We start from the raw sequence: 12,700 nt of genomic DNA on the forward strand, positions 1-12,700 counted from the left end.
CAAGAGGGAAGGTCAGCAGAATGTGTGATGTAACATGGAACTATAAACCCCAAATGTTGTAATCTGCTGTGTCTGTAGAGGTGGAGTGTCATAAGATAATAGGACTAATTTTTCTGCCTTGTGGCTCTGATGTGGTTACCTTGCTGAATATTGTAATCAGTTTCATTTGGTTTTGTATCAGGAAAAAGCTGACAAGTTAGAGTCTCAGATAGCTGAAGCAGCTGGGATGAATTAATATCTAAATAAAAGCAGTGAGTAGTATGGCCAAATTAAAAATAAATAAATAAATAAATAAAATCAAACTTCAGAAGTACTGGAGGCCCAAAAGTAGTACAACGGGAGAAAACAGCTTAGTGTGTTTTGTCAAGAAATACAATGGATACTAGCTCAGACTTTATTTCACTAGCATGTATTAATTGGACAATGTTTACTCTCCTTTCAGGTACTATGATATATCAGGCAGACGCTATACTGTGCAAGAAAACCAACTACCATCCGTAATCTGTCCACACGCTTATGTTATTCCAGCAATATCAATGTCTACTGCCTCATTACCAGCAGCACTTAGAAAGGTAAGAGACTACTAAGTATCTGTTTACATAAAGCATGTGTGTACATATAACATGTATATATATATATATATATATATATAATAAAAAGGACAACTAATCTGAAAACAGAATTTAACACTAGGTATAATTGTAATCCTCCTTTGAAAGACCTATGTTTGAAGTACTGGAAATTTTTCAAATGAATATCATATACGGAAATAAGGAAGGTACATAATGACTATAGCTGGCAAGAACAGCCAACAAAGGAAATGGCTCGAGGAGATCTTCCACAAGCTCTCACAAACCATATGCCTTTTTCCTTTTGTTCATAAAATATATATAAGCCAAATAATAAAGGAACAGCACTTGCGCTTTCATAGTTTCTCACTTAACCTGTACTGTTTCCTATGTAAAGTTTTATTCCAGAGAAGGAGAAATAGCTATGCATTAGTTTTCTAGTGTTCATGTAGTTCATGTAGTGTTACTCATGTGCTTGGCAGCAGTATTGTTGCATGGACGCAAGCTAGGGAAAATGCTAATTACTTCTGTTCTAATGTGAGAACTTCATTGCAGATTGCAGACAAGGTTGTGCAATGCCGTTCTTGTCTTTATTTTAATCTTTCCATGTAGAGAGAGAGACTTTTTTTTCCACTTTAACAAAAGTGCAATAATTGTAAAAGCTTTTTTTTTTTTTCTTGGTTGTGGAACTAATTTTCATCTGAGTATATATGACAAGAACCTAAACTATTTTGTCTTTAAAACAAATAAATGTCTTGTCTAGTCTGGTCAAGCCTGGAAATCTCATCTAATAGTTTGTGTATGAAGCCTTTGCAAAAGACTCATTGGTCTTTAATTGAATAGACAAGTAATGTAAACCCCAAACATCCCTTGTGGTCTCATTCAGCATCTTGTTTCCACTGATACTGTAGAAACACGCCCATAAACAGAGCACAGTTATGAAACTGCAAAATGCTGCTGTACTGGAAATGGGATGAAATTTCTATTACAGTCGAAGCCAGCTGAGGACTTAGCTTCCCAATAGAACAAATTGCTGTTCACAGTGTCACTGTCTTTGATGGATATGTGTATTAACTTCTTGCAGAGAATTCTCACAAAGGTCTGGTTGTCAGATAAATACAAAAAATCAAGGAAATTAATTTTCTTTTAATTAATTAATTTCCTTTTTCATAGGAATCAGGGTGGAGAGAGAGAAAGAGAGAAAATTCAGCAGTTCTTTTGTATTGGGATAATCTGGTATTGTGCATAATAATATAGAGTCACTGATGATGACAGATGAATTATGGGGATTGGGCTTTAATGAAACCCTGTCTTCCCTCAGCACTTCTTGTGGGAGAGCGGTACAAAACTGCATGACACAGAGCATAAGCTGCTTGCACCAGACTCCTCTTTGTTGCTTTCCTCTCTACAGAAATCTGTTCATAAGCCTTTTAAAGGTGAATGTACTAAAGAGAGTCTTGCAGACTAATTTACACAGCCTAATTTGTATTATCCTCTGTTTTTGCCTAATTTAGGTTATTCCCTTTACCTCAGATAATTAAGACCTGACTCTAGCAATGACTTAAACAGACAAGCTCTCCTGCATTCTTTTACTAATTAAACAGTCTTCCTAAGAAACCTTGCTTATCTGTCTCTGGAGCTTGTTTACTTTTTTATTTTTCTGAAAAAAAAATAAATATATATATATATATATATTGCTGTTTTCCCTTTTCTTTTAGTAGTAGTGATCGCTAAATGACAAAGTTCACTTTCACCTAAATTCCCTTCCGCTCAGCCAGTTCATGCCTACTAGTCAGCAGAAGATCTAAAATAGCCACTCCCTTAATAGTTTTCTTCACCTTCTGAAGAAAAAGCTGTCCCCAGCATATTCCAAGAACTTGTTGGACTGTCTCTGTCGTGTATTTCTTTTCCAGCAGAAAAAAAATAAAATTAATTCCAAGACGTAATTAAAGCTGTCAGGTTCTGTCCTTTTGGATGCTTCCTTTGCTTGATCAAAAAACAGTCTTCTCTCCACCCAATTAACTAGTGTATAATAAACTTCTATCATAATATACCCTGTTTTTTGCCTTTCATCTTCTTCCAGAGTTGTTTAACAAATCTTCATCTTACCCATTCTAGTTCTGCACAGCAACTTTTCTTGATATACAATGCACCTTTCTTCCTCTTTCTTTTTATTTAACTTTCATAAATAGTGGTGGTAAAGCATAAGGAAACTAAAAAAAAATGTTTAAATTCACTTGTTTGATAGTGTTGCTCAGTCAATAAATCTCGTGTTGCCAAAATTACAAGGATAAAATATTTCCTCTCACTACATCCTTTTTTTAAAAAAAGCTACATCATTCTATATCAATATTGTTCTCTCATCAAATACTTTTGATGCTGATTCAGATGTATTCCTAGTTCTGTACAAGATCTCCACATTTTTTTCCCTTTGCAAAGCAGTCTGGAATATATCACATTGTTATATCATAAGCTTCTGATTTGAACAACTGAAAATAACACCTATATAACAATCAACAAGGTTGCTTTAAGTGCACTTACCAAACATGTAAATAGCATATAATCATTAAATCACTGGGGGCAACTAGATCTATGAGAAATTAATAAATTATAGAAAAATAAAAATACATTTCATTTTCTTGACTCTTCCAGTCCTTTATGCAAAACAATTGTTTTAAAGAAATGAAGTTTCACAGTTTACCTTTATTTTGGCAAATAAGTTTGGTAACACTATTAAATACTTAAAAAACAAAACAAACAAACAAACCAAAACAAAATGGCCAAAATATTTCTAGATGTTACTTCTGCAAAGTACTCTATATCTAGATTTATAAAATTCTGCGTATTCCTTTCATTTACCCAAGTAATGCAATCTGTACGTGGTTGTGTTCGCACAATCAAATTTTGCTTGGATCTACGTAGGAGGAGTATTTTATGTCTCTGAGTTTGTCTGTAAATGAATGAAAACAGCTTGATTAGATTCCTGTTTATATTTATCTTTGAGTGTCTGTGCAGATCGACACTGAAGATTATCTGAGCTGTCATATTGGCTATACTACATGAAGCAAACAGCTGTGGCCATGATTTTATGACAGGTTTTTTATATATTTTGAAGGCTGTTTAAATTAATAAAGCAATGTGGCCAGTGTTCTTCCTATGGATGAAGAAGCAACTTCCTGAATGTTTGTTGCATTCGGTTCTCTTCAAATAAATAATAATTCAATTTGAGGACTAAATCACAGATACATGTGTATTTTTTAGTAATACAGTTTCAATAGGGATAACATGGATGCCAATACAAATAGAGGAGTCCTACTTGCAATAGCGCAAACTCAAATGACCTTAAATTATGTAGTTTACAGACAAATAGGCTTTAAGCTGATAGGTTCCCATTTAGTTAGGCTGAAATGTATTTGCTCCTGTAAAGAACAATTTTAAATTTAGATTGGCTTCTGCTGATAGTAAAATAAGTGAATGTAAATAGTGTTTTATTCCTTCATTATTTGTACATTTTCTCTTTACTAGGATCAATGATTACAAAAAATCTAGACTTTCAAATTCCTTGCAGGATATTTAGGTCTAAACAGTGGTTTTTTTTGTTTGTTTTTGTTTTTTTTTTTTTTTTTTTTTTCTAACAGTCCCATACGTGTGCTCTAACACTGTCTCCCTTCTTACATCAAGCTGTTGATTAGTCATTTTTTGAGTCCTATAACCAGGTACCTGTGTAAAGGTTTCTCAGGATTCTCCATCTAGATAAGAGTTCTCACACCTACTTGCTACCGGAACACAACCACTGCCTTTCACACAAAGATTCAGTCCTATGACATGAATATTTAACTAAGAAAACTGGGTGGAGTACTTCTAACACCCAGGTGTGGCTATGGAAGCCCATTTTGATTCTGTGTCAAATTACTGGATTAAATGAGTTTATTCTATCACTGCTTTTGCCATATTCCTGAGACAGCAGATATACAGATCCAAAAGTCCTCCTGCCCTTTAACTCGTCTTACGAGATGATAAGCTAGTCAAGGTCTAGGATATTTTCAGTTTCAGATTCCTCATGTACTTCTTCAATTTCATTTCTGCCTTGCTCAGAGTAATGTTAGCAATCCAGCCCAGGTCCTCATAGTGTTTCTCCTTACAGTGTTTTATTTTCTCAAGAAATAACAAAACTGCCAGTTACAAATTGTGCAAGCAAAGCATTTTATACTGCTGCTTGATAAACTTCCAGTACCAAGTAAGCGAGAAAGCAGGTGAAGAGTAAGACAACAGAATTATCAGTCTGTGGATAAGTGAGCGGAGCCTGCCCTGAGGAGTGCAAGTCTTTGTCGTAAGGTTCACCACAGTTTTCAAGAGATAAGGCCTTTCAGTGGTTAACCAATCTCCTCCCAAAATTTCAGACGGAAAGAAGAAAAGGAATCCTTCCTCAGCCTGGAATCGAAAAGCTAAACAAAATCCTATAGCCAAAGTCCTACCATTGAGTCATGCAAAGCCCAAGCGTATTTGCTTTTGTGTATTTTCTAGATGAGAACAAAAAAAATCGAGAAAGCACTTAACCTGCTTTGTGCAAACACTCGGGAAAAAGGAAGGGGAAGTTACATGACATTTTAGGACTTTTTTCCTTTGAGCTGAAGGGCAGGTACAGCAAGGCAACTACTAAAGAGGAGACTGGAAGGTGTGGATGGGCTTGATCTTGGTTTTGTTTTGTTCTCTTTTAAAATCTGGATAGGTCCTCAACTCTTTGGAATAAGCTATACCTTCCTAGCGGAGCAAATGTTGGAGCAGGACAAACTCTGTATTACCAAAACAAATAGTAATAATAAAAAAAAAACACCACCAGGGAAAATATTCTGCTTGGTGTTGTGCTGGACGTCAGAATTCTTTCTGGAGTTTCTATCGCCTTAATTATATTTATGCTCAATTGTTGTGTCAAGTAATGTACTTTAATTGTACTGAATTGTGTGTGTGTGTTTGTTTGTTTTCTCCTTCCTCTTCTTCAGTATAACTGTTGTGTTCTCTGCCTGGTAGAACTCCTGTCATTCCTAGCATGAGCAATATAGCAGAGGTCACTAAATCTGGGTTTCATGCCTCACTAGTACCGTGTGTTCAGTGCAGATAATTCACTGCTGCCGCATGATGCTTCCAGTCACCCTCCTCGCAACGGGTGTGACTTGTTTCCTTGAAATAATGGCACTTTCTACCCCCGAGGCTTAACGAGTTGAATCATATTCCTCTTCCCCCCACCCCCGTTACTAGGAAGATAGGTACAAAATCCCATGACCATCTCCACATAATATTCTTCAACAAAAAACTGGCATTTACTTATTCCCTTTTCAAATAATCATGCTTGTACTTACTCCAGTAGGCCTACTTTTTAATCATGACGCTCCCCAGTGTCATTACGGCAGAGATGAGAGTAGCCTCCCATATTTTAAATTTTAAAGCATAACTTTTAACCTCCGTAAATAACCAGATTTGTCTGTGACAGCCACCTGCATGCAGTGGGCCTCTAAGGCACTAATTTATGGGAAACCTGGAGAAATAAATTTCTATGCTTTAAGTGAACCAAAAATACAGCAATAGAGATTTTTATAGGCTAGAAAGGATGTAAGTTTTTTATTTATATTTTTATATATCTATAGATGGATTTATATGTATTTGCATGTATGTATGACTTTATTAAAATTTGGGGGAAGTTTTCCATGAGCCATGGATTTGGGATCACCCTCTTGATGTATTTGTACGAATTGAAGCGAAGAGTGTACAGAGAGAATGGAAAAAGATCAAATATGATGAAGCATGGATCACATGAGAGTTCTCTTGACAAAATTTAGAATAGCTACATTATTCATTGTCTGTGTGGCTTATAATATGGATTTTAATAGGATGTTATTGTGCTGGCTGCCCAGCACATAATTCCTTATTGTGGTCAAAAAGTCTAGGAAAACATGAGAAAGTTATAATAGTTCATCTGAGTTGCTTTTTTTTTTTTTTTCCTTTTATCCTATCTATGTAATTTGTACCTATTCTTAGGCTTCAACCATACTGTTGTTTGGGCAAGAAAGTGATGTTAATAGGAAAAGAGCACTGAAGTCTTTGCTTTGAAATTCATGGAGGAATAAATAAATAAAAAAAGTAATCAAATTTTCAAACCAAACCAGTTGAGTAGGGTGGAGAGATGTGGGAAGGGAAAAAGAATGCCTCATTTTGTCCTAGCCCTGCCAGCATTTCTTATATGGTTGACAAAGGATTTATACTACACTTGGCAAATATTTAATTTGCTCTGTCTGTTGTTTAAACTTTTAAAGTTTTTATAGGATGCTTAGCTCTGAGTCATGTTATGTTTTGCAATAGTTCAAGATGATTAATACTGAAATATTCTTTCAGAATGATTTAGTTGATAAATATGCAACTCATAATTAAAAAACCAACAACACAACAACCAATAAGAAACAAAATGTAAATAGTACTGTAGTCATCATAGAAGCCAGAAAGTACAGAACTGGGACAGAATTTAAAAGCTGACCACTTAAGTCGCACTGATGTCTCCCACAGACACTTGTGCTCAGAGAAGCCACTGTATCTTAAATTACTTTTCAACAGTATTTGGTGAGTAGTGTCGTAACCACTAACCCAAAATGATCTGGTAAAGTGTTAAGATCAACAAAGGACTGCAGGGAGAGTAATTTGGAGATAGGTTCTGTCAGTAGGCTTTCCATTAAGACAATATTTAAGAGCACGGTCTACAGATGTAATAGCAGTGTTGACTACCATGAGTATACCTGACAGAAAGGGATGCTCAGTGTCATGTAGACGAGGCAAAACTGGCCCCAGCATGTACCGACAGCCATTATGTAATACCACCCGCTAGCAAGAACCCACATGTTGCCCTCTTCTTCCTAAAGAGGATGTTGGCCAGGTCTTCCCAAAGAACAGTGCTAAGTAGCAGTGGAAGACTGAACTGCATTTTTGTTAATTCTGTACTGTCTTTTAATATAAATATTTCTTAGCATTCACACTAAGAGCTAGAGAAGTAGCAAAGCCCCTGTGCAACCAATTCACTTCTCGTAGCACAAGGGTACCAGCGTACCTGCAAGAAGGCTGAATCAGGGCAGCAGGACAGCCACCTGCAGCTGTAAGTCAACACTGGCGATGCTTCACAGGCTGATGGATCTCAGATATTGTGTCTGCAATAAAGAAAAAAAAAAAAAAAGATAAACACTATGAATGTGTGTACATTAGGCACTTCTGCTTTTGATGATTGCACTTCATTGCTTTATCTGTGTCTGTGCTTTGTCAAGGCCTAAGTAAGAGAGGAAAAGGGCACAAGAGGGATACCAGAGAGGAGAGAAAGAAAGGGTGGAACCAAAGAATGCCCGAACCAAAGTAACAGTAATTACTTGTTTGCAGATTAAATTCATGGCAGATAGGAAAGATAGCAAAACCAAAACCAAAGCAGGAGTGTTCAGGAGACACAGTAAGCTGTTACACTTCTCTAGGACTCTTCCAATAGGGTCTTAATGCAGATCTGATTTATTTTATGTCTCTGGTTAGAAGAATTACCATGGTAATTGCATCCCCAGAAATGTAAGCCACGCATACTAGAATTTTCCTTGAAGCATGATTGATGCGAGGTATACAACAGAGTAAGAATTACTGAGATAAGAGTATCCATAATAGTATGTGCCTTTGGTTAAGCATCATTCCGCCTAGATTTCCCAGGACACAGCAAGCACAGATAGCACTGCAGCAAAGATGCTCTGGATACAAAACTGTGGTTCGTTCACAGAAAAAAAAAAAATTGCTAGGTGGCCTCTATTCAACTGCATTTGTTAATAATGAAGGTAGAGGAATCCAGCAGCTAGGTATATACGCTCAGTCATACGTACTGTGTAGGGAGAGGCCGAAATTCTGAGAAGTCCTGATATCAAAATGCTTGGACACCAGGTGCACTACAAAACTATCTGATTATTATGAATTGGCTTTGTAACACAGCACACTGAAGACTTCTCATCCTTTTATCTTCCAAACCTCTTGAAATTTAGAAGTAATTAGAGTACAAGAGAGGTTCTCAGCTATCTGTGACAGAAGCTCTCTGAGCATTGCTCAACACAATTACTTCTCTGCTTAATAAAATACCATCCTGCTGACTAGATGGATGGCATCATTGCAATTTCCTTGTCATTCCACTTTTTTCCATATTCACAGCTTGTTACACCTTTTATCCCCATTCGAACCACAAATTCATTTCTGTATTAACTTTAAAAGGTGTTAATTTTGCTATTTGCAACCTGGCTTAAGACACTCTTATTTCCTAAAAGACTCTATAAGAGTCTCTTATTTCCTAAAAATAACCTTTAGGTTATGTCCAGTTCTTGCAGCTGGTTGAGTCCTTGAAAACATCTTACATGCTGTTTAAAAGAAAAAAACAGTAACATGTATCAGACAACATACATTTATTTACTCTTGGCTGGCAACTTAAGACAGGTGTTACTGAGAGCACTCTCCTTCCAAACACTTAAACACTTCTCCTCAAAACAGGAGAATTGTAAAGAAGCCATGTCCAACTTCACATTAGACTTGCATCACACATAGTCTTTGTGTTGAGCTATGCTTGGAATTTAATTTCATTTTAGTTATTACATGCGCCATGTAATGCTGTGAAGAAATTTAGGAGATGCAATGGGTGAAAATGTGTTAGAGATAGTTAGCAACTGCTTAAGAGGCAGCCACACGAGCAGTCATCCAGAATGTCTGATAGTGCTGAGTTCTTCAGAACCGAAGCACTGGATAATATGCAGCCTGTCCCTAAGCAGGGAGCCATTCATGCCTTGCAAAGCGGTGAGGAAGTCTGTCGTCAGTGATCAAATATGGACCGTACGTAATGAGCCTGGTAATGGTGACGCGGGAGCGCACGCCGGGCAGTCCAGCGTTATCAGTGGGCACCGTTTATCTACCCCACCTTCATGTATCATCATGCCAAACACCTAGCTGGGTAGCATTTCAACATCCCATTGGTGTTGCTCATGCTACCATATAAGTCTTTCTTAGGATGACACCAGGTGCTTTTCCACCTTCTTCCCAAAGGGCATACTCCTCCCTTCTCTTTCCCTCGGTAAGTACAGTCCTGTGAAGCTGCTGTTTGATTCACTGGGAGTTTGTCTCCGGCCTCCACGCGAGGCTATTGTGTAGTGATCCGTGTGGAGAGCTGCAGACTGCTTTGCATCATGCTTTTCTTGTACCACTTCCACACTTGTGCAATGTGTTGGAAAGGCTTTCGGGTCCTTGGCAGCCAGCTGTGCTCTCTCTCTGGGTGTAACCGTATTTCCATTTTGCCATGGTACGTGATCAGGTGGCTCAGCATATCCACAGCACACCTGTGCACCCTCAGATCTGCAAAGATTGCAACACAAAGCTTTTAGTATGAGTTCACTCCTCCTGACCAGGCTTTTGCTCTGTTATACTCTATATAGTGTCTGGGACAACTAGGAAAGTGTGTGTATGTACGTAAATGATATATGTGTAATTTATTGCTCTGTAGTTCCAACTGCAGTATAATAATGGGTTTGCACAGGGCAGTCACAAAAAACTTCATCTTTCTGGTTATATCGTCCTGAGAACTGAATTATAGTGAATATGCCGAAATGCTTCTTCACTTATCCCTTGTGGGGATCCCAAGTGGAAAGAGTGATCCAGTTTAATTAAGAATTGCCTAAACTGTTTGAGTGAGATTTAGGGATTTTAAAATAATCCCATTCCTACAAACTAGCTTTATTCAGATAATTTTCTAAAGCAGAGTGGGTTACATTTCAACAGATAAGTTTTGAGTTTGTTGTGGTTGCAAACAATATCTGCAAATTTAAATAGAATATAATGTTTTGTTCTATAAATGTTGCTTTTTAAAATGGGACATGACAAGGTAATTTCCTCTAAATTACACCTTATGACATGCAAGGAAAAACACAACCTCTTTTCCTTTCCCATCTTTACCTCCCCCTCATTTTTTTTCTTCTCTTTTTACCTATTTAATTTCTAAGGTATATTTGCTGAAAAAGAGAATAAGTTGTCTAGGAGGAGTATTGAAGAGCCTAGCTGTTGAAATGCCTTAAAAAGTCTGAACAGACTACATGGTAAATGTTTAGAAACCAGTATTTAGATAAAAAGAACATCAAGATCTGTTTACTTTTTGGTATTTCTTCTCGAGAAACTTGTGATTTTCAGAAGGCTTATCAGTGGTAGTTCTGAATGTGCACCTCCCCTCTTCTCCAGAGGTGTTTTGATTATTTTGCTTCTGGGAATGCTGAGGGTCTGTTTTTTTCTTTGGCATGTAGGACTTAATTTTGAACATGTAAGTTTACAACTTCTGGAGCTGGGGAAAAAAAAAAAAGAAAGAAAGAAAAAAACCCTTTCCAAACATAAGAAAGGTATATACAATTTGTGTCCTGTTTTTTTTCTAAGCAGCTACCCAGCGACAGAGCAGCTCACCCTGCCTGTTGCTGGCTGCTGTTCAGGAGAGACTCATCAGGCTCCTCTCCTTGTGTGGCTGGCTGGGAAAGCCCGAGTTGCAGCAGAGACAGAAGCTGGAGTCACTTGAAGACAAAAAGGTTAGGTAGCTGGGGAAAGCTGCATGGCATAGCAGAGGTTTCTCTTCCCACCCCTTCCCAGCCAGCTGCCAGGAAGGCGTAGGAGGGGAGCGGTGGAGTAGGAACAGGAGAGAACACACACGCTCCTTGCTCCTGTGGACAGGAAGAACTTGGAGCCTCCCAGGTTTTCACCGGGCTGTCCCAGGTGCCTCCTGTGGCCTCAGGCACCGAGGATCAGTGGAGGGGGCTCGTACAAAGTGGTCCTCCCAGAGGTGCTAAGGGAGCAGTGCTTTTACCAGACGTTTTTTAGAAAGGTTCTCAATCAGTTTGGGCTGCACACAGTGACTCTGGTGGTTAAAACTGTATTTGCTTAACCCTGATGCTTTTAATGGTTAACTCAAAAAGTGCCTCTTGTAATGCCTCTTTGTTCTAAACCACAGGCACCAATGCAGTCCCAGAGCATGGTGGATTGGCCAGTGTCCAAACTAATATCTTTATTCAGAAATTGAAGTGTGGAATCAATAATCCTGTGTATTTCTTGACATTTCCTGGAAACGTTGGTATTTGTGAACTGCACAGCTTAAATCAGCTTGATGCACTTCCCTATTACATGATTCTTAATCAAAAAATATACACGCACCTGTTTTTTTTTCCCCTCTTTTTAAGAATACCAGGTAGGAATATTTAACACTCATCCAATTATCCACTGGTAATACCAGTGAGATTCAGGTGCTGCTGTAGCTACATCTCTTTAGCAGTTAGCATTTAGTAGTCTGTGTGCACAGCAGGTTGATGCAGCATGTCTGTAATAATAGATCCTTAATAGCAGGAAGACATGCATCTCCCTTTTTCTTCAGAAGTAATAATATATCTGTTTTCCGGACAAGCACATATTGTTTATTTTAATGTTTTATATAATAATTACATCTGTTTGGAGCCTAATATAAACATACCTAAGAATATAAGTGCATTTCATTAAAAAGTTCTCTTAGAAGTTCCTGTTGCTTAATGGTAAATATTAAGTGATACTGATGTAACCATGGGATTAAGAGCAAAGAGTTGCCCACTGCAGGGAACCAGTGGGTCCTGAGTCACTCCTATCTTCTCTGTACTGGTTTTATAAAGTTTACTGTAATTAATAATAAGGCAATTCTCTGTGACAATTATTATAATAATTAGTTTGAGGGAATTCTGGGAGCCTCAGGTGAACACTGTTATTTAGAATAAACACTAAATTATAACATTTATAACATTGTAATTCAAATGTAAAATGAGATGTCCATCCATTTTTATAAAGTCAGGATAAGGTATTTTAGTAATAATAGTTCCCTGTACTTTAATACTCTTCATCTGTGCAAGATGAAAACTCTGTACATCAAAGAAGTTATCAAGGGATGTAAACACTCCTTACGTTTTAGAAGAGGCCTCTTTGAAGCACATAGACTATCAAGCCCAGATTTTCCAAAGCACCTGCTACGTTGGGTGCCTTCATACTGGGGGGGGGTTGACTTGAGACACCATTCAGTTGAAAGGTTCTGTTTGTTTAAA

At 37.6% G+C, this 12,700-nt stretch overlaps 1 protein-coding gene across 1 annotated transcript in view; it reads left to right on the forward strand.

Moving 5' to 3' along the window:
• Positions 1-536: 536 nt before the first annotated feature.
• Positions 537-12,700, forward strand: part of CRYBG1 (crystallin beta-gamma domain containing 1) — a gene marked incomplete at both ends in the record, with an annotated part of 60,928 nt that continues 48,764 nt past the window's right edge. The window contains one exon of the mRNA XM_084284862.1: positions 537-572. Coding sequence (XP_084140988.1) covers positions 537-572 — 36 coding nt within the window. The remainder of the gene's footprint in view (positions 573-12,700) is intronic.

This window comes from Netta rufina, assembly GCF_964035555.1.
Source record: "Netta rufina genome assembly, chromosome: 3".
Lineage (NCBI taxonomy): Eukaryota > Metazoa > Chordata > Aves > Anseriformes > Anatidae > Netta > Netta rufina.